Genomic DNA, 22,598 nt, shown 5'->3' on the forward strand with positions numbered 1-22,598 from the left:
CAGTGTTTGGAGAAGGTGCTGTGACTGACCAAACGTGTCAAAAGTGGTTTGCGAAGTTCCGTGCAGGAGATTTCTTGCTGGCTGATGCACCACAGTCAGGTAGAGCAGTTGAAGTTGATAACGATCAAATCGAAACAATAATTGAGAACAATCAACATTATACCACGTGGGAAATAGCCGACATACTCAAAATATCCAAATCAAGCGTTGAAAATCATTTGCACTAGCTTGGTTATGTGAATTGCTTTGATGTTTGGGTTCCACGTAAGTTAAGTGAAAAAAACCTTCTTGACCATATTTCTGCATGCGATTCTCTACTGAAACGTAATGAAAACGTTCTGTTTTTAAAACAAATTGTGATGGGCAATGAAAAGTGCATACTGTACAACAATGTGGAACGGAAGAGATCGTGGGGCAAGCAAAATGAACCACCACCAACGGCACCAAAGGCTGGTCTTCATCCAAGGGAGGTGATGTTGTGTATATGGTGGGATTGGAAGGGAGTCCTCTATTACAGCTCTCCCCAACATTTTTGGCACCAGGGACCGGTTTCGTGGAAGACAGTTTTTCCACGGACCGGGGGCGGGGTGGGGGAATGGTTTTGGGATGATTCAAGCGCATTATATTATTGTGCACTTTATTTCTATTATTATTACATTGTAATTGATAATGAAATAATTATACAACTTACCATAATGCAGAATCAGTGGGAGCCCTGAGCTTGTTTTCACTTGCCACTCACGGATAGGGTTCTGATATGAGTCTGCAAGCAACTGATTTATTGTGGTCTCTGTGCAGTCAGACCTCTCTGCTAATGATAATCTGTATTTGCAGCCGCTCCCCAGCGCTAGCATCACCGCCTCAGCTCCACCTCAGAGCGTCAGGCATTAGATTCTCATAAGGAGCGTGCAACCTAGATCCCTCGCATGCGCAGTTCACAGTAGGGTTCACGCTCCTATGAGAATCTAATGCCACCGCTGATCTGACAGGAGGTGGAGTTCAGGCGGTAATGCGAGCGATGGGGAGCGATGGGACCAGTGGACCGCTACTGGTCCGTGGCCTGGGGTTTGGGGACCCCTGCTCTATTATGAGCTCCTTCCAGAAAACCAAACCATTAATTGCAACGAGTACTGCTCCCAGTTAGACCAACTGAAAGCAGCCCTCAATGAAAAGAGTCCAGAATTAGTCAACAGAAAACACATAATCTTCCATCAGGATAACGCAAGAGCACATGTTTCTTTGATGACCCGGCAAAAACTGTTACAGCTTGGCTGGGAAGTTCCAATTCATCTGCTGTATTCACCAGACTTTGCACCTTTGGATTTCCATTTATTTTGGTATTTACAAAATCTCTTAATGGAAAAAATTTCAATTCCCTGGAAAACTGTAAAAGGTACCTGGAATATTTCTTGGCTCAAAAAGATAAAAAGTTTTGGGAAGATGGAATTATGAGGTTGCCTGAAAAATGGCAGAAGGTAGTGGAACAAAAGGGTGAATACATTGTTCAGTAAAGTTCTTGGTGAAAATGAAAAATGTGTCTTTTATTTTTACTTAAAAAACTGAAGGCACTTTTTGGCCCACCCAGTAGCTTTTCTAAAAACACAGCTCATAAATGGTAGAGCTAGGATTTAGACCAAAGCATTCTGGTTCCAGAGCCCACATGTTTAGAATCTAGATCTAGAAACACTGCTCTAGGGGTAGAATTTTAAGTGTATGTAAATAGGGTTGGTTCTTGGTTTTGCTAGCTACCTGCTTATGTTTCAGCTCACTGATCCATCTGTTTTCCAGCTTCTACAATTTTATAGCTGTCTGTTTTTTCTTTTTCTCTGTCTTTGTGGATATATGCCTCTAAAATATCTTTACCTTTATTTTAATGGCCTTTGGGAAGGGATAAAATTGAATGGGGATGTTCAATCTGTCATCTTTATCTGGAATATCTTCTAAATTCAGTTTTCTTAAATTGTATTTATCTAGGAAATTATCCAGTTCATCTAAGTTTTCAAATATATAAGGAATATAATATTGTTCATAGTATTCTCATTTTTAATCTTTCCTTTATCTGTATTTATGTCTTTCATAATGTTTTAAAATTTTGCTTTCTTTGCTTTTTAAAAATAATTTTGGCAGAAGTCTACTTCATTAAGTCTTTTTTTTAATGAATCTATTTTTGATTTCTCTTTGTTTTACCTCTTTTTGTTTATATTCCTAATTTCTATCTTACTTTTATTCTCTGGGTTAAGTCTGTTCTTTTTCTTATGTCTTGTGTTTGAACCCTTATTAATTTTTCCGTATTTCTTTATTTCTAATATAAGCATGCCTCTACTCTATAAATCTCTCTTCTGGGAACCTTATTATAAGGCTGCTGTATTTGGTGTATGAACATGTGCACTGTATAATTGTTCATATCAGTGAAAATACAGAATTGACATTAGGGGAACAGGCTGGTAAGCTTTGTTATACTCATCTTCTGTAATACTGTATAGTCCTAAATGGTTATAATGTCTATGGAAAGTACTTCAAATTATGAAGTCCAAATGAGGAAATTAAAAGGTGTGTAATATTAAATTTATGGTTTCATTATGAAAAAATGGGTGCATATAGACAAGAATTCAAAAGGAACAGAAAAACACAGGGTTTATTTAATTGTTTAAGGAGAAGGTTATTTTGTTTTCTTTTGATTTCATTGTATTTTACTGTTTTGATGCATTCCCTAAAGGGAAGCTTCATTTGTCTAGACAGTTAACTCATATAGCCTATTTTATTAATCCAAAGTTAAATAAGTGAATTATTACACCTTATAAGGAATCAGAGTAGATAAAGTAGATAGGTGAACTTCATTTTGAACTTCCTTCTTTGGGTTGGCAAGGTAAACTTATGATGCAAGCAACGCTGATATTCTAGTGGCTGAATTTTTATGTGATATTTACTTCATGTAGACTTGATTAAATGTTTTGCAATTGCTGTTTACTGCTGAGTGAAATTTTAATTACTGCAGGTACTATGTGGAGATGCAGGAGAAGATGCAGAATGTCATGCAGCCAAACTTCTTGAAGTCATCATTCTTCAGTGCAAAGGAAGGGGAATTGATCAGGTAATATATGTATAGAAAACATCCTACTTGATGTTTACATTTAAAATGTGCATGTCTGATTGATGTTTTGTTTATATTGTGATGGAAAATTATAAAGATAGCCTATAGTTTGTGTTTACTGGTACAGATCCTATGACAAAAATACCCAATGCAATTTGGCATCATATTTAAGAAACCATTGCTAAATTCACGTTCACAAAGATTTTCCTCTGTTTTCGTCTAAGAGTTTTATGGTTTTAGCTCTAACATTTAGGCCTTTAATTCATTTTGAGTTAGTTTTTGAATATGGTTTGCGGAAGGGGTACAAATTCATTATTTTGCATGTGGATATCAAGTTGTCTCAGCACCATTTGTTGGAAAAAAACTATTCTTTCCCCATTGAATTATCTTGGCACACTTTGTGAAATCAATTGACTGTAAATGTGAGGATATATTTCTGGATTCTCATTCAGATTAAATGAATTTTTTTTTTGCTTAATCCAGGACTGCAGTATCTTTATTACTGTAGCTTTGTAGTAAGTTTTGAAATTAGGAAGTTTGTGTCCTCCAATTTTGTTCCTATGTAAGATTGTTTTGGCTATTCTGGTCCCTTGAATTTCCATATGGATTTTAGGATCAGCTTGTCAATTTGAGCAAAGAAGCCAACTGGGATTGTGATAGGCATTGTGCTAAATCTGTAGATCACTTTGGGAAGTATTGTCACTTTGGGAATATTTAGTCTTTCAATCCCTGAACATGAGATGTCTTTCCTTTTATTTAGGTCATCTTTAATTTTTTTAAAAAATGTTTTGTAGTTTTCAAGTACAAGTTTCTTTTGTTAAAATCTCACTAAAATATTTTAGCCTTTTTAATGCTGTTGTAAATGGTATTGTTTTCTTAATTTTATTTTCAAGTTTTTTATTGCCTGTGTTTAGAAATGCATTTTTTCTATATTTATCTTGTTTCTTGCAACCTTGCCAAATTTGTTTATTAGTTTTAATAGAGTTTCAGAGAATTTCTTAGGATTTTCTGTACACAAGGTCATCTCATCTGCAGATAGAGTTTTACCTTTCCAACTTGGGTGCTTTTTATTTTATTTTTCTTGCCTAATTGCCTTGGCTAGAACCTTCAGTACAATGTTGAATGGATGTGGCGAGAGGAGACATTTTGTCTTGTTCCTGATCTTAGGGGGGGAAGCATTCCTTTCACCATTAAGTCTGATGTTAGCTGTGGGTTTTTCATAGATGTCTTTTATCAGATTGAGTGTGTTCCTGTTTATTCGTGGTTTTTTGAATGTTTTGATCATGAAGGCGTGTTGAATTTTATCAAATGCTTTTTCTGCATCTATTGAGATGATCATGTGGGTTTTGTCCTTTATTCTGTTGATACGGCGTTTTGCATTAATTGATTTTCAGATGTTAAATCAACCTTGAATTCCTGGTGTAAATCCTTCTTGATCATGGAGTATGATCCTTTTTATATATTTCTAGATTCAGTTAGGTGGTATTTTTTTAAAACTATTTTTGTCCTTGTATTTATAAGAGATATTGATCTGTAATTTTTTTTTTTCTTGTGGTATCTTTGTCTGGCTTTGGAATCAGAGTTATGCTGGCCTCGTGGAATGAGTTGGGAAGTGCTCCCTCCTCTTCTATTTTTTGGAAGAGTTTCTGAAGGTTGGTGTTTTTTAAATGTTAGAATTTAGCAGTGAAGCCATCTTTGCCTGAGCTTTTTTTGTGGGTAGTTTTAAAATTACCAATTCAATCTCATTATTTGTTATAGGTCTACTTGTATTTCTATTTCTTTTTGAGTTAATGTAGGAGTTTGCATCTTTCTAGGAAGTTGTACATTTCATCTAAATTAACTAATTAGTTGGCATGCAGTTCATAATATTTCATTATATTTCTTTTTGTTTTTGTAGGTTGGTAATAATGACCCTGTTTTGTTCCTGATTTTAGTAATTATTATCTTCTCTTTCTCTCACTCTCTTTTTTCCCCCTTTTGTTAGTTGAGGTAGAGGTTTGTCAATTTTGTTCATCTTTTCAAGGAACCAATTTATGATTTTGTTGTCTGTTTTTTTTTGTTTGCTATTTCATTAGTTTTTGCTCTAATCCTCATAATTTATTCTCTTCTACTTGCTTTGAGTTTGGCTTGCTCTTTTTCCAGAGTCTTGAGGTGGAACTTTAGGTTATTAGATTGAGATATTTCTTCTTTTTTAATATAGAGATTGATAGCTATAAATTTCCCTCTAACCACTGCTTTAGCTACATTCATAAGTTTTGGCATGTGTTCATATTCATTCATCTCAAAATATGTCCTTATTTCCCTTGTGATTTATTCTGAACCCACTGGTTATTTAGGAGTGTGTTGTTTAATTTCCATGTGTTTGTGAATTTACCAGAATTCTTTCTGTTAATGATTTCTAATTTTACTCCATTGTAATTGGAGAACATACTTTGTGTGATTTCATTTCTTTTAAATTTATTGAGGCTTATTTTATGGCCCTGCATATAGTCTGTACTGGAGATTGTTCCATGTGCACTTGAGAATAATATGTACTTTGCTGTTATTGGGCTGAGTATTCTATAGGTGTTTGTTAGATCTAGTTGGTTTATAATGTTGATTAAGTCTTTTATTTTTTTGCTGATCTTCTACCTAATTGTTCTATTTGTTATCAAAAGTGAAGTATTAAATTCTCCAACTGTTGTTGAATTATCTAGTTCTCCCTTTGTTTCTGTTAGTTGTTGTTTCATGTATTTTGGGGGTCTGTTAGGTGTATGTATGTTTATAATGGTTTTATCTTCCTGATGAATTGACCCTTTTATCATTAAAATTGTCTCTCTTTATCTCAACACTTCTGTTTTGTTTTTTAAAAATTAATTAATTTATTTATTTTTGGCTGTGTTGGGTCTTCGTTTCTGTGCAAGGGCTTTCTCTAGTTGCGGCAAGTGGGGGCCACTCTTCATCGCGGTGCGTGGGCCACTCTTCATTGCGGTGCACGGGCCTCTGACTATCGCGGCCTCTCTTGTTGAGGAGCACAGGCTCCAGACACGCAGGCTCAGTAGTTGTGGCTCACGGGCCTAGTTGCTCCGTGGCATGTGGGATCTTCCCAAACCAGGGCTCAAACCTGTGTCCCCTGCATCGGCAGGCAGATTCTCAACCACTGCGCCACCAGGGAAGTCCCTTTTGGTTTGTTTTGATGTTGTTTTTGTCTAATATTAGTATATCCATTTCAGCTTTCTTATGGTTGCTGTTTGCATGATATATCTTTTTCCATTCTTTTACTTTCAACCTATTTGTATCTTTGAATTGACCCATTCACATTTACTGTTGTTACTGTTACATAGATTCAATCTGTCATTTTATTTTTTATTTATATGTCTCATGTTTTGTTGTTGTTGTTCCCCTATTCTTTCTTTACTGCTTTCTTTTGAATTAAGTACATATTTTCTAATGTCACATTTTAATTCCTTTAATTTTTTTTCCACTATTTTAAACATTTTTCTTAGTGGTTGCTCTAGGGCTTACCATATATCTTACCTTATCAGAATATACTTCAGATCGAGATTAACCTAATTTTTAGTGAGATATAGATGCATTACTCTTATATAGCTGTATTCCCTCTTCCCCCTTTTTGTACTGCTACTGTCATATATATTGCATCTATATATGTTATAAACCCAACAATACACTGTTTGTAATTATTTCTATTTGTAATTTTATTTCAAAGAAGCTAAGAGAAAAGGCAACCAAGTATATATCTACAGAGTTTGTTATATTAGCCTTCTTATTTACCATTTCTCAGTTCTCTTTATTTGTTTGCTGTGGGTTGAAGTTACCATCTGGTGTCATTTCCTTATTCCAGTAGAATCTTGCTTCTACATCCTTTGTATTGTTAATGTTGAATATATTACATTTTATAGTTTCAACAGTATAATTATAACATGTTATTTTATGTGATTGCTTTTTAAAACAGTTTAGAAAGTGAAAGAAATACTATTTTTACTATTTTTTATAATTACATAATTACCTTTACTGGAGTGTGTGTGTGTGTCTTTCTTTGTCTTTGAATTACCCTCTAGGTCACTTGCTTTCAGCCTGAAGAGCTTCCTTTAGTATTTCTTGTAGGATAGGTCTGCTAGCAATTAATTATGGTTTTTTTTTTTCTGAGAATGTCTTTATTTCATCTTCAGTGAGGTTGAGGTCTGAAGATATTAGTTCTGTTCTAAGCAAGTAGCATTGGGATTAGAAGATTAGAACAAGATTCATAGTGAGAGTCATTGCAGACATTGCATAGAAAACACCAGAAAAAACAAGACATAAGATGAGGAGGGCAGGGAGAAACCTGTGAGCACAGGTTTACCTTGGAAAATAGATGATCTTTTTCACAGAAACAGAAAGTGTAGATACCAGGAGATGGGAATAGAGTGATATTACTCAAATGGTGACCATCTAATGGTGTCAGTAGGTGTTCATAAAATGGTGTATTCAATGGTCTGGGAAAAACTGGATAAAACAAAATTCATTTCATTATTGCTTGAATTCTTAGTGCCTTTTTCTGGAAATGTGCCTAAGGGAGTGATTAGTATTCTGTATTTTCCAAATTAATTTAACAGTGGAATCTTTTTGTTTTCCAAACCCAAGGAACATCTATTAACTGTTGTGACAGTGCCGTTTAGATAATGCTGATATAGGATCTGTCTTGAGGTAGAAATAAGGGATGTGGAAGCTTAAGTCCAATGGCTTTATTTTCGCAGTTAAATAGGAAGAGTTGTAGAAAATGAAAAAAGTTGAAATTTCAGTTTGGAGGAGTCTAGTAAGTAGTAAAGAAGAGTTGAATAAAAGAATTGCTTTTAGCTGGATAGACTCATTTGAAGTTAGTAAATAAGAATTTCATATGTAATGTATGTACAGTGGGTTTCTACTCCTAAAACTGGATTTTTAGAGGGATTGGAAAGTTGGTACCCGAGCATTTCTATGTCAGAAAGTTAAGTGAGTTAACTCACTGTCTAATGTTAGTGAGGTTACCATTACTGTGCTGAAGGATTGTAATGCCTTAGAATTAAATTCCTCAATATTTCCTGTAAATTGGTAGTTAGATCTAGAGATTTGGTTGGATTCAGTTGTGACTTTTTGGCAAGAATACTTCATAGGTGGTGTTGTGTATTTCTACTAGGGACAGAATGGTTGTCTCTCGTCTTATGATCTTAGTGCTGTTGGTGATGATATTCTAATTCTGTCATTCCTTCTTCATTTATGAGTGGAAATACTTCTATGAAGAGAAATGTTTTCTCATCAATTATTAGATTACTCTGAGGAATAGATTGAGTATTTGCCTTTATTTGTCATGATTGAGACAGTAAGTTTGTTTCCTTATGCTCCATCTTTGGAGCACCCTCCAAAGATGACCAGTGAGGTGTTTTTTATGGTTTTTTTTTTGGCTTTTTAGTATTATTTGAACTTATAGATTCAAATTTATTTGATACACATCAAATATATTCAGTGTATTTCAGGTATACAAAGTTCTTTAAACTTAGGCCAGTGGGAGCCTCTTGAGTTTGCCATATGAGTGCTCTTGACCTGACTCTCATAGTGTTTGGAAGTTTTCTGCTATCTGGTGTGATTAGATGTTCCAGGTTCATCTTGTACATTTCCTGCCCTACCCTGGGAAATGGTATTCCAAGACTGCACAAGGGATATTCCTTGCTATTGAGTTGGTCTTTATTTCCACAAAAGAGAACCAGGAAATACATATTATATTATTTTAAGATTAATGCATCATTAGTAGACACAGATATTTCCAGTTCAAATTTAGGACTACATTATTTTTACTTAACCTAATTGATCCTAATCAGTATCTCCCACACCCAAAATCCTGGTTCTCATCATAATTACTCACTTACTTTACCCCACTAATACGTATATATTATCACCAACAAATGATTACTATTAACAGTTTAAGATTTTTTAGTAGCTCTTTCTATCTCAAGGGTATATTCATATGCTAGGGATATTTATAGCCAAACAAGTCAAATCATAAATTTTAAAGTAATTTAACATAATCCCTGTTTGTTTGATTATTTATTTCATTTCATTTTAACTTTTAGGGATTGCTTAAATTTTTTGTGAATAAATAAAACATATGCATAGTCTAAAGTCTAATTTACAAAACAAGGTATATTCAGGGAAATCTAGCTTCCATTCCTGTCCCCTCTACCATTACTTTCTTTCTCCATTTCTACCCTCCCCCCATCCCCCCAGTTTTTAGTTCATCCTTTCATTTTAAAAAATAAGCAAATAGTTACATCCGTTCTCTCCTCACTTTCTTAAACAGTAGCATACTAAACAAATATTTTTTCCATCTTGCCTTCTTCACTTAATAATATATCTTGCAGATCACTCCATAGTAGTATATGGAGGTATTCTGCATAATCAATCCCCATAATTGACTTTATTTTAATATAAACGGATCATTTTAGTTTTACTAATTTTGAAACCTCACAGTTTCTTTGCATTCTTTTTTTTTTAAAAATTAATTAATTAATTAATTTATTTTTGGCTGTGTTGGGTCTTCATTTCTGTGCGAGGGCTTTCTCTAGTTGCGGCAAGCGGGGGCCACCCCTCATCGCGGTGCGCGGGCCTCTCACTATCGCGGCCTCTCTTGTTGCGGAGCACAGGCTCCAGACGCGCAGGCTCAGTAGTTGTGGCCCACGGGCACAGTTGCTCCACGGCATGCAGGATCCTCCCAGACCAGGGCTCGAACCCGTGTCGCCTGCATTAGCAGGCAGACTCTCAACCACTGCGCCACCAGGGAAGCCCTCTTTAATGGCGTTGCATGTAATAGTAGATATTTGTTAAAATGAAGCTTTGTTATTAAAACATACCAAAAAGAGTTTTTCAAACTTAGTTTACATTATCTTTTGGCTTCATTGATTCACAATAATTATTTAACTGTAGTAATAATTTTTAATAGAGCCTATGTCCTATATATGCTCTATATCAGAATATGAGACAAAATCAATAGAGTTAATCAGACTAGTCATTTCTTTATAAAAATCTCAATCTTAAAAGTACCACGTGTAGTCATGTGTTTTGATATTATATATCATCCTAAACAAGTCTAGTATTCTTCTGATACTAATGTACTTACAGTTTGGCTTACTAAAGGAAACATATTGAATTTGTCTTAAATTTTTACATGAAACTCTGATTATTTTTTAATAGATTTTATTTTTCAGAGTAGTTATAGGCTCTCAGAGAAATTGAGCAGAAGATACAGAGATTTCTCCTGTACCCCTTACCCCACACATGCATAGCCTTCCCCATTATCAGCATCTCTGCCAGGGTGGTACATTGGTTATAACTGATGAACCTACTGACACATCATTATCACCCAGAGACCGCAGTTTACACTAGGGTGTACTCTTGGTGTGCGCACTTTATAGGTTTGGACAAATGTATAATGACATGTGTCTACCATTATAGTATCATGCAGACTAGTTTCACTACACTGCCCTAAAAACCCTCTGTATTCCACCTATTCATCCCATTCTCCCCTGAAACTTTGATTTTTTTAAAGTTTAATTTAAAAATGAACTTATATTAAGACCTCAGAATTTTATTTTACACAAATCATTTTAGCCCATCCCTTTCTAAAAATTGAACTGTAGTTGCTGTACAATATTGTATAAGTCACAGGTGTGCAATATAGCGATTCACAATTTTTAAAGGTTATACTCCATTTGTAGTTATTATAAAATATTGGTTATATTTCCCATGTTGTACAATATATCCTTGTAGCTTAGTTTATACCTAATAATTTGTACCTCCTACTCCTCTGCCCCTATATTGCACCTCCCCCTTCCCTCTCCCTGCTGGTAACCCCTAGTTTGTTCTCTATATCTGTGAGTCTACCTCTTTTTTGTTATATTCACTAGTTTGTTGTATTTTTTAGATTCCACATATAAGTGATATCATACAGTTTTTATCTTTCTCTGTCTGACTGATTTCACTTAGCATAATGCCCTCCAAGTCCATCCATGTTGCTGCAAATGGCAAAATTTCATTCTTTATTATGGCTGAGTAGTATTTCATTGTGTATATATACCACATCTTCTTTATCCATTCATCATGTTGATGGACACGTAGGTTGATTTCATATCTTGGCAATTGTAGATAATGCTGCTGTGAATATTGGGGTGCATGTATCTTTTGGAATTAGTGTTTTTGTTTTTGTTTTTTTGGATATATACCCAAGTGTGGAATTGCTGGGTCATATGGTAGTAGTATTTTTAGTTTTTTGAGAAATCTCCATCTGTTTTCCACAGTTAGCCCATCCCTTTTAATTGAAAGTAACTGTTAGGAAATATTTCTAATAAAATTAAACAATATTGCACTTTAGAATTGGAGTCATAGGATTTTAATGTATGAAATCCACCGTTTTTCTTAGTCTTTTACTTATATCAACAGGAATTTTCTTTTTCAAAAATTTTATTGAGATATATTTGACATATAAAATTATCTTAATTTCAGGTATACAACATGATTCAGTATTTGTATACACAGTGAAATGATCATGACAATAAGTCTAGTTAACATCCATCACCATACATAGTTAAAAAAATTTTTTTTCTTGTGATGAGAGCTTTTAATGTCTACTCTTTCTTAGTAACTTTCAAATGTTCAATACAGTATTCTTTTTTTTTTTAAATTAATTAATTAATTTATTTTTGGCTGTGTTGGGTCTTCGTTTCTGTGCGAGGGCTTTCTCTAGTTGCGGCAAGTGGGGTCACTCTTCATCGCGGTGCGCGGGCCTCTCACTGTCGCGGCCTCTCCCGTTGTGGAGCACAGGCTCCAGGCGCACAGGCTCAGTAATTGTGGCTCACGGGCTTAGTTGCTCCGCGGCATGTGGGATCTTCCCAGACCAGGGCTCGAACCCGTGTCCCCTGCATTGGCAGGCAGATTCTCAACCACTGCACCACCAGGGAAGCCCCAATACAGTATTCTTAAGTTTAGTCACCATGTCGTTCATTACATCCCTGTGACTTTTTTAGGAATTTTTTTTCTCAAGAGAAATTCTGATCACATCATGCTTATTTTTAGTCTCTTATTTTTTTTACACTTGACCCTTGAACAATGCAGGAGTTAGAGGCATTGACCCTCTGCACAATCAGAAATCCATGTATAACTTACAGTTGGCCCTGTGTATACACGTTTTCTCCCTATCCGCGGATTCAACCAACTGTGGATAGTGTAGTACTGTAGTATTCACTGTTGAAAAAAACCTGCATTTAAGTGGATCCATATAGTTCAAACCTGCGTTGTTCAAGGGTCAACTGTATTTCCAATTTGATTTATCAAAGAAAAATTCCACCCTAGTCATTTTAACTCAAACATGGAAGTGACTAAGTCTACATTTGGATTATTGCCATCATTTGAGTGTGGACTCTTGTAGAACAATCTTCAACTAAATGTAATCTTCGCGTAAAAGGGAAGGAGACGTTTTGGCACTACTGTAGGACCTCTTTTTGGCCATTTAAGCTCTCTGGGTTTAATAATTCTAAAAATGATTTAAACAAGCAAAAGTTTCACTGTCGTTAAGAGTATCTGATTTATTGATAACACTTTACCAACGTTCAGCTTTCTATAAAAGTTACTTGATTTCTCTTTTTCTTTTTTCCTCTAGTGCATTCCGCTCTTTGTTCAACTTGTTTTGGAGAGATTAACCCGAGGGGTCAAAACTAGTGAGCTTCGTACTATGTGTCTTCAGGTTGCAATTGCTGCCTTGTACTACAACCCTGATTTGCTGCTACATACTTTAGAACGAATTCAGTTGCCTCACAACCCTGGACCTGTAACTGTACAGTTTATAAATCAGTGGATGAATGATACAGATTGTTTTCTTGGGTACGTATGTGTCTTTTCGATTTTACACTGCATTTCTATTCTGGAAAGTTGACTTTTTAATATGTACATATAATAGCATATAAAGAGATAATTTTTATATCTTAAGAATTAGTATTCTTTTTTGTTTATTTTTGGCTGCTTCATTGCTGCATGCAAGCTTTCTCTAGTTGCGGCAAGTGGGGGCTACTCTTCGTGGCAGTACGCAGGCTTCTCGTTGCAGTGGCCTCTCTTGTTGCAGAGCACGGGCTCCAGGCTCGCGGGCCTCACCAGTCATGGCTCATGGGCTCCAGAGCACAGGCTCAGTAGTTGTGGCGCACGGGTCCAGCTGCTCTGCGGCACGTGGGATCCTCCTGGACCAGGGCTCGAACCTGCGTCCCCTGCACTGGCAGGCAGATTCCCAACCACTGGGCCACCAGGGAAGCCCTTTAAGAATTATTTTTAGTGTATTGTTAACATAATATTAAATTCTTAGAGAATTTAGAATGTGTTTCAGCAGTATAATCTAGTGGAAAGAACACAGGCTCTGAAAATTAGGTATAGCCATTCCCCGCTTGTTTTTGACTTATGTGTATTGTTATATCTCTAGGCAAAAAGAATTAAGTGTCCACTTGGGTTCCATGACTATTAAGTGTCTATGGGTAACAACATTCTAAGTAGAGTCGTGTTTCTAAGGAAACTACTGGTCTGGTAAATATATAAAGATTTCAAGGGAGCCCGTTTTCAAATGTGAGGTCAGAAGATTGTTAGTTGTATTCCAGGTCCTACCCTGGTAGGAGAGTTTCGCTTTGTGTGAAGCACTCTCCTAGCTTCCCAACATAGGAAAAGTGAGATCCTAAGTAGTAGTTATAGGCCCACCTCAAGTGACCCAACACATGTAAGTGACCCTGTTGTGCTAGAATTTGAGCTAAGTTGCTGATTAATTTGTTCAAAACATTAGAAATAACTAGTGTTCTTTTTAAGTTTTGTAAGATATCATTTAGAAAAATTTACTGAGGGGAAAATAATTTCAACAGGAGTAGTTAGGACATTGCCAAGTGGTGGGAAGATGATGGAGGGGCTTGAATTAGGATGGTAGAAAAGGAATGGGGGAGCATATTTATAAGTTGCTATGTGTTTTCTAATTGTTCTACTTGTAGGAGACTGGAATTTGTCCCTGATTTAGATTTCTTATTAAAGCTTTGAAAAGAAGAGCATACTTTAAAAAGAAATTGTGCTTAAAGTTATCTCTGACAAAGATTTAGAGAGTAGAGATTTAGTCATTCACAGTTATAGTTAGTAGCATCTGTAAGTAATTTTCCAAAAGTAGAAAATCCATCTCAGCTATTGTATAGATTGGGCATGCTTGGATTGTGCTCCCTTGGATTCTTCAGAGCCCCCCTCGATAATCATCTTTTGTACTATGATCCATTTGACACCTGGTGTACACTACTAGTTAGAGGCTACATGGATAAGAAAGTCATCAGGTCAAGCACAGTTCCTGTTACAGTATACTGTACTTTGGCATTAGTAACTTGAGTCAATCAAGCGATGGAAATAATGAAGAATAATAGAAGCTAGTAATATATTTGTCATTGGGTTTGTTGTATATTACTCTCATTTTGAATCACTGCCAGTGAATTTTTTGTTCATGCCTGTAATTTTAAGTGTTATACTAATATAGTAAATCTTTTAATTCTTAATATTTTTAGTTTTAAACAATTTAGAAGAAACATTCATACAAAAATGTGTGTAATGTATATTGGTCAAACATTTTTCCTTCAGAATTAAATTTTCCTTATCCTGTTTTATAGAACAGGACATTTAATAGATTTACTTATAGCTATTACATTCAGCTTATTAGATGCTGAGATTTTGGAGGTGCTTTTGGCACCTGGGGTTAGTGTACAGTGTATGTGCCAAGATACCTTGTAGACCAATCCAATGAAGACAAAGTCTAAGGGACTCCTCATTTTTTCCATTGGATAGGAATTTTATGCTGTCATATACAGGTATTCTTGTTTTAATAAAAGTTGTTATGCTAAGGCCCAGATACAGCATTTGTATTATCATAAATTGATATTACGCAAGACTCACCATATTAATTGCAGACTCCCATAGGTCTTTGATGATGATAATTGGTTTACAAAACTTGATTTACATAGGATTTCATATAGTACAAAATGGAGATACCTCTGTGTAACTCCAGTGAATGAACCTTAGAGTACACCTTGGACATTTCTTTTTGTAATTTCTTCAGAATTTGTTCTCATTTCTCATGTGCACATTTTTTTTCGCCTTTATAATTTGTAGGCATCATGACCGGAAGATGTGTATAATAGGACTGAGTATTCTTTTGGAATTGCAAAATCGACCTCCTGGAGTAGATGCTGTGGTGGGACAGATTGTGCCCTCAATTCTTTTCCTTTTCCTTGGCCTAAAGCAGGTCTGTGCTACCAAACAACTGGTAAACCGGGAAGATCGCTCAAAAGCAGAGAAAGCTGATATGGAAGAAAATGGTAAAGTGTTCTAATTGCAGTGAATGCTAGAATTGATTGTGATTTGAGTATGTGTTTTTCTTTGAGTTTTAGTCTATTTGGAAACATTAAACAGGTGTACATTTCTTGGCCTGTTACACGTTTAACAAATATTTTGGGTTTGGTTGACTTAATTATAGTAGTCCCTTCTTACCACAATTTTGGTTTCATGCTTTCAGTTGTCTAAAAATATTAAATGGAAAATTCTAGGAATAAACAATTCATAACTTTATTTATCTATTTATTATTGAAGTATAGTTGATTTGCAATATTATATTAGTTTCAGGTGTACAACATACATAGTGATTCACTGTTTTTATAGATTATACTGTGTTTAAAGTTACTATAAAATGTTGGCTGTATTCTGTGTGCTGTACAATATATCCTTGTGCTTATTTATTTTATACTTAGGAGTTTGTACCTCTTAATATTCTACTCTATTTTGCCCATCCCCACTTACCTCTCCCCAGTGGTAACTACTAGTTTTTTCTCTGTATCTGTGAGTCTGTTTCTGTTTTGTTATATTCATTTGTTTCTTTTATTTTTTATGTTCCACATATAAGTGTAACATACAGTATTTGTCTTTCTCTGACATACTTCATTAAGCATAATATCCTCCAGGTCTATCCATGTTGTTGCAAATGGCAAAATTTCATTCTTTTTTATGGCTGAGTAATATTCCATCACATATCTCACCGCATCTTCATTATCCATTCATTTGTTGATGAACATTTGGGTTGCTTCCTTATCTTGGTTGTTGTAAATAATGCTGCTGTGAACTTTGGCATGTGTGTATCATTTTGAATTAGTGTTTTTGTTTTCTTTGGATATATATGTAGCAGTGAAATTGCTGGATCATACTTTTAGTTTTTTGAGAAATCTTCATGTTGTTTTCCATAGTGGCTGCACCAATTTACATCCCCACCAACAGTGTGCAAGGGTTCCCTTTTCTCCATATTCTTGCCAACATTTGTTATTTGTTGATAGCCATTCTTACTAAGAGGGGTGAGATGATATCTCATTGTGGTTTTGATTTGCATATCTCTAATGATTAGCAATGGTGAACGTCTTTCATGTGCCTGTTGGCCATCTGTATGTCTTCTTTGGAAAAATGGCTATTCAGGTCTTCTGCCCATTTTTTAATTGGGTCATTTAGTTTTTTGACATTGAGTTGTATGAACTGTTTATATATTTTGGATATTAACCCCTTATTGTAGCATATCACTTGCAAATATTTTCTCCCATTTATAGGTTGTCTTTTCATTTTGTTGATGGTTTCCTTTGCTGTGCAAAAGCTTTTAAATTTAATTAGGTCCCATTTGTTTATTTTTGCTTTAGTGTCCTTTGCCTTAGGAGACAGACCCCCAAAAATACTGCTACAATTTATGTCAAAGAGTGTTCTGTTTTTCTTCTAGGAGTTTTATGGTTTCTGATTATACATTTAGGTCTTTAATCCATTTTGAGTTTATTTTTGTACATGGCATGAGAAAATGTTCTAATCTCATTCTTTTGCATGTAGCTGTCCAGTTTTCCCAGCACCACTTATTATTGAAGAAAGTGATATTCCCCATTGTATATTCTTGCCTCCTTTGTCAGAGATGAATCAACCCTAAACGCAGGAGTTTATTTCTGGGCTGTCTATTCTGTTTCATTGATCTATGTGTCTGTTTTTGTGCCAGTACTATACTGTTTTGATTACTGTAGCTTTGTAGCATAGTCTGAAATCAAGGAGCATGATACTCCAGCTCTGTTCTCTTTTGTCAAGATTGCTTTGGTAATTCAGGGTCTTTTGTGGTTCCAAATAAATTTTAGGATGATTTGTTCTAGTTCTGTGAAAGATATCATGGGTATTTTGATAGGCATTAAATCTATGGATTGCTTTGGGTAGTATGGATTTTTTTAATGATATTAATTCTTCCAATCCATGAACATGGGATATCTTTCCATTTCTTTGTATCATCTTTCATTTCCTTCATCATTGTTTTATAATTTTCAGAGTAGAGGTCTTTCACCTCCTTGGTTAAGTTTATTCCTAGGTTTTTAATTCTTTTTGATGCAATTTTAAACAGGATTGTTTTCTTGCTTTCTCTTTCTGCAACTTTACTGAATTCATTTATTAGTTCTAAAAGCTTTTCAGTGGAGACTTTAGGGTTTTCTGTATATAGTATTTTGTCATCTGAAAATAGTGACAGTTTTACTTCCCTTCCAACTTGGGTGCCTTTGATTTCTTTTTCTTGTCTGATGGCTGTGGCTGGAATTTCCAATAGTATGTTAAATAGAAGTGGCGAGAGTGCGTATCCTTATCTTTAGAGGAAAATCTTTTAGCTTTCACTGTCATGTATGATGTTAGCTGTGGGTTTGTCATAAATGGCCTTTATTATGTTGAGATATGTTCCCTCTGTACCCACTTTGATGAGAGTTTTTGTCATGAGTGGATGTTGAATTTTGTCAAATGCTTTTTCTGTAGCTCTTGTGATGATCATGTGATTTTTATCCTTTCTTTCTTTTTTTTTTAATGTGGTGTATCACACTGATTGATTTGTGGATATTGAATCATCTTTGCATCCCTGGAATAAATCTCACTGGATCGTGGTGTATGATCCTTTTTATAAATTGTTGAGTTTGGTTTGCTAATATTCTGTTCAGGATTTTTGCATCTATATTCATCAGAGATATTGGCCTGTAACTTTCTTTTTTTGTAGTGTCTTTGTCTTCTTTTGGTGGCCTCATAGAATGAATTTGGGAGTGTTCTCTTCAGTTTTTTGGAATAGTTTGAGAAGAATAGGTATTAGCTTTTCTTTATACATTTTGCAGAGTTCTCATGTTAAACCATCCAGTCCTGGACTTCTGTTTGCTGGGAGTCTTTTTATTATGAATTCAGTTTCACTACTAGTGATCTCTTTATTCAGATTGTCTATATCTTCCTGATTCGGTCTTGGAATATTGTATGTTTCTAGAAATGTTTCCATTCCTTCTAGGTTGTCTAATTTGTTGGCATATAAATATTTGTAGTATTCACTTATGATTTTTTGGTATCTCTGTGATATCAGTTGTAATTTCTCCTCTTTTATTACTTGTTTTATTTATTTGGGCCCCCTCTCTTTTTTTCTTAATGAGCCTGGCTAACAGCTTATTAATTTTGTTTATTTTTCAAAAAAAATAGCTCTTGATCTTTTCTACTGTTTTTTGGTCTCTATTTTATTTGTTCCCTCTCTGAAGTTTATAATTTCCTTCCTTCTTCTGACTTTGGGCTTTGTTCTTATTTTTTAAATTCCTTTAGGTGGTAGGTTAGGTTGTTTATTTGAGATTTCTCTTGTTTCTTTTTTTTTTTTTGCATTTTTTTTAACATCTTTATTGGAGTATAATTGCTTAACAATGGTGTGTTAGTTTCTGCTTTATAACAAAGTGAATCAGTTATACATATACATATGTCCCCATATCTCTTCCCTCTTGCATCTCCCTCCCTCCCACCCTCCCTATCCCACCCCTCTATGTGGTCACAGAGCACCAAGCTGATCTCCCTGTGCTATGCGGCTGCTTCCCACTAGCGATCTATTTTACGTTTGGTACTGTATGTATGTCCATGCCACTCTCTCACTTTGTCCCAGCTTACCCTTCCCCCTCCCCGTATCCTCAAGTCCATTCTCTAGTAGGTCTGCATCTTTATTTCTGTCTTGCCCCTAGGTTCTTCATGACCCTTTTTTTTTTTTTTTAGATTCCATATATATGTGTTAGCATACGGTATTTGTTTTTCTCTTTCTGACTTGCTTCACTCTGAATGACAGTCTCTAGGTCCATCCACCTCATTACAAATAACTCAGTTTCGTTCCTTTTTATGGCTGAGTAATATTCCACTGTATATATGTGCCACATCTTCTTTATCCATTCATCTGTCGATGGACACTTAGGTTGCTTCCATGTCCTGGCTATTGTAAATAGAGCTGCAATGAACATTTTGGTACATGACTCTTTTTGAATTATGGTTTTCTCAGGGTATATGCCCAGTAGTGGGATTGCTGGGTCATATGGTAGTTCTATTTTTAGTTTTTTAAGGAACCTCCATACTGTTCTCCATAGTGGCTGTATCAATTTACATTCCCACCAACAGTGCAAGAGGGATCCCTTTTCTCCACACCCTCTCCAGCATTTATTGTTTGTAGATTTTTTGATGATGGCCATTCTGACCGGTGTGAGATGATACCTCATTGTAGTTTTTATTTACATTTCTCTAATGATTAATGATGTTGAGCATTCTTTCATGTGTTTGTTGGCAATCTGTATATCTTCTTTGGAGAAATGTCTGTTTAGGTCTTCTGCCCATTTTTGGACTGGGTTGTTTGTTTTTTTAATTCTCTTGTTTCTTGAGGTAGGCCTGAATTGCTATAAACTTCCCTATTAGAACTGCTTTTGCTGTGTCCTGTAGATTTCAGAAAGTTCTGTTTTTATTTTCATTTGTTTCAAGGTATTTTCTGATTTCCTCTTTGGTTTCTTCATTCATCCATTGGTGTTTTAGTAGCATGTTGTTTAGTCTCCATATGTTTATGTTTTTCCCAGTTTTCTACCTATAATTGATTTCTAGTTTCATACTGCTGTGGTTGGAAAAAATGCTTAATATAATTTCTATCCCCTTAAATTTGTTGAGACTTGTTTTGTGGCCTAGCATGTGTTGTCTCCTGGAGAATGTTCCATGTGCACTTGAAAAGAATGTGTATTCTGCCATTTTGGGATGTAATGTCCTGTAGATACCTATTAAGTCCAACTGGTCTAATGTGTCATTTAAGACTACTCTTTTCTTACTGATTTTCTGTCTGGATGGTCTGTCCAGTGATGTAAGTGGGTTGTTAAAGTTTCCTCCTATTATTGTATTATTGTCAATTTCTCCCTTTTTGTCTGTTAATATTTGTTTTATATATTTAGATGCGTATATGTTAACAAATGTTATATTCTCTTCTTGTATTGATCTTTTTATCATTATATAATGCCCTATTTTGTCTTTTGTTATAGCCTTTGTTTTAAAGTCTACTTTATCTGATATGCGTATTGCTACCCCTTCTTTCTTGTTGTTTCCATTGCATGAAATATATTTTTCCATCCCCTCACTTTCAATCTGTGTATGTCTTTAGCTCTGAAGTGAGTCTCTTGTAATTGTTTATTTTGCTAAATATATGCAGACAATCACAGAATTCTTTTTTTCAGTACATTGCATTCTTTATAATTTCTTGCTTTGCTCTCTAATGGGTTATAATTATTATGACTCGAGGGAAGTTTTCTAGTAATTTCCCAGACTTTCTTGTTGAATTTCCTACTGAGGTGTAGGATGATTAACCAGTGAAGGTTTCTCTTGCTGTCTTTGTTATTATACATATATATATATATATATATATTTTTTTTTTTCCATTTATGTGGTCAAAACTATGGTTTCTTGCATTATCCCTAAAACTACCTTGCAGTTGAATCCAGTTGCTTCAGTATGGTGCATTTTATAGAACTAGGTTTAGATTAATATTGCCTGGTTTGGGTTTACTCCAGGTTTCTCCTCTTAGGTTGATTTCGTTCTGCATTTACTGTCTTCCGGTTATTTATAATACTGGACTAACTGCTTGGAACAGACCAGCCCTGAAAATAGAAACTGAATCTATGGGGATATACAATTCAGCTTTCAATTTTTTTAACCCACATAATAGCTAATTATTTTTCCTCTGTATTTCTATATTTTTTCTGTTTCTATTAGCAGAAATGACCTCTTCATTTGAGCATTTCCAAGCAGTTCATAATCAACTTAGTTAATTGCTAAGAGACTCAAATTCTCAGTGGGAGGTCATTGTTATTTAAAACACATGCACTGAATACGTAATCATTTTATGTCTTTTTTGACAAAAAAGTTAATTTGGGAATCTGTGGCTAAATAGTATATTTTATATTAATGGATGTGAAGCTGCCATAGTAAAACAGTAATAATGTTCATCTTTAGAGATAGTTAGAAATTGTTTTGAGTGAGGAGGATAAAGTCATTTTCAGTTTAGCAACTACAGTAAAGATAAGGTTTATTTTTATAATTTTACGTAAAATTATTTGGTAGTTTTTCCATTTCTAGAATGTCATTTATAATTTTTATTTTCTTTATGGAATTTATATTTTGTCCTTATGTGGTTTGATTCCTTTTAAATAAATAATGGATTCACAGAAGAGATTTCAAGTGATGAAGAGGAGACGAATGTAACTGCTCAAGCAATGCAGTCAAATAATGGAAGAGGTGAAGATGAGGAGGAAGATGATGATGACTGGGATGAAGAAGTATTGGAAGAAACTGCCCTTGAGGGATTCAGCACTCCGCTGGACCTTGACAATAGTGTGGATGAATATCAATTTTTTACACAAGCCCTGCTGAGTATGTTGTTACTCCCTGAGTCTTCAGATATGTTTTTCATTTCCATCTATTAGAAGTTGTTTTGGGATCGTCCCCCAAATTGGTTTAGATTCCCTTTAAATTTTTAATTTATTTTTAATTACAGAAATCCCCAAACATACACAAAATGAGAGCAAATAGCATAATGAAACATCCATCATCCAATCCCAGCAACCATAATCATTGTAAAGTGGCAGGGCGAGGCTGCAGGGTATCCTCACAAAAGTAATTACAGGCAAGAGTATCTGCGTATATTGTTCATCCTCTAGATATAAATGGATAAGGATTTTTGCAGAATGAAGTATCTCACATATGTTGCTTAAAAATTGTGGCCATAAACTTATTAGCAATTCACAATCCCCATGTGAATGAACAGAGTCCATTAGAGAGTAGATTTTTACTACATAAGCAATTTATCAATTTTGTACAGCAAAGGACACTAGAAATACAGTTAAAGTACTCAAAGATTGGGAGAAAATATTTGTCATGTACATGTCATAGGCTTAAGACCCACAGATTACAAAGGCCTTCTATAAATGAATAAGACCAATAACCCAGTAGAAAAATGAAAGATATAAATGGAAAACTTATAGAATTAAAAATAAATAATAAGCCAATGAAAGCATTTAGAAAATTATTATAAACAAATTATAATGAAAAAATCCCCCTAAATAGGTTGTTTTATAGTTACATCATATTTCTATGG

General features: G+C 34.9%; 1 protein-coding gene across 2 annotated transcripts in view; it reads left to right on the forward strand.

Moving 5' to 3' along the window:
* Positions 1-22,598, forward strand: part of IPO8 (importin 8) — a 70,033-nt gene that overhangs the window by 42,324 nt on the left and 5,111 nt on the right. For both annotated transcript variants that reach the window (XM_057557064.1, XM_057557065.1), the window contains exons 20-23: positions 2,996-3,091; positions 12,753-12,973; positions 15,263-15,468; positions 21,671-21,874. In XM_057557064.1, the coding sequence (XP_057413047.1) occupies positions 2,996-3,091; positions 12,753-12,973; positions 15,263-15,468; positions 21,671-21,874 (727 nt within the window). The remainder of the gene's footprint in view (positions 1-2,995; positions 3,092-12,752; positions 12,974-15,262; positions 15,469-21,670; positions 21,875-22,598) is intronic.

This window comes from Balaenoptera acutorostrata, chromosome 11, assembly GCF_949987535.1.
Source record: "Balaenoptera acutorostrata chromosome 11, mBalAcu1.1, whole genome shotgun sequence".
In the NCBI taxonomy this organism is placed as follows: Eukaryota; Metazoa; Chordata; class Mammalia; order Artiodactyla; family Balaenopteridae; genus Balaenoptera; species Balaenoptera acutorostrata.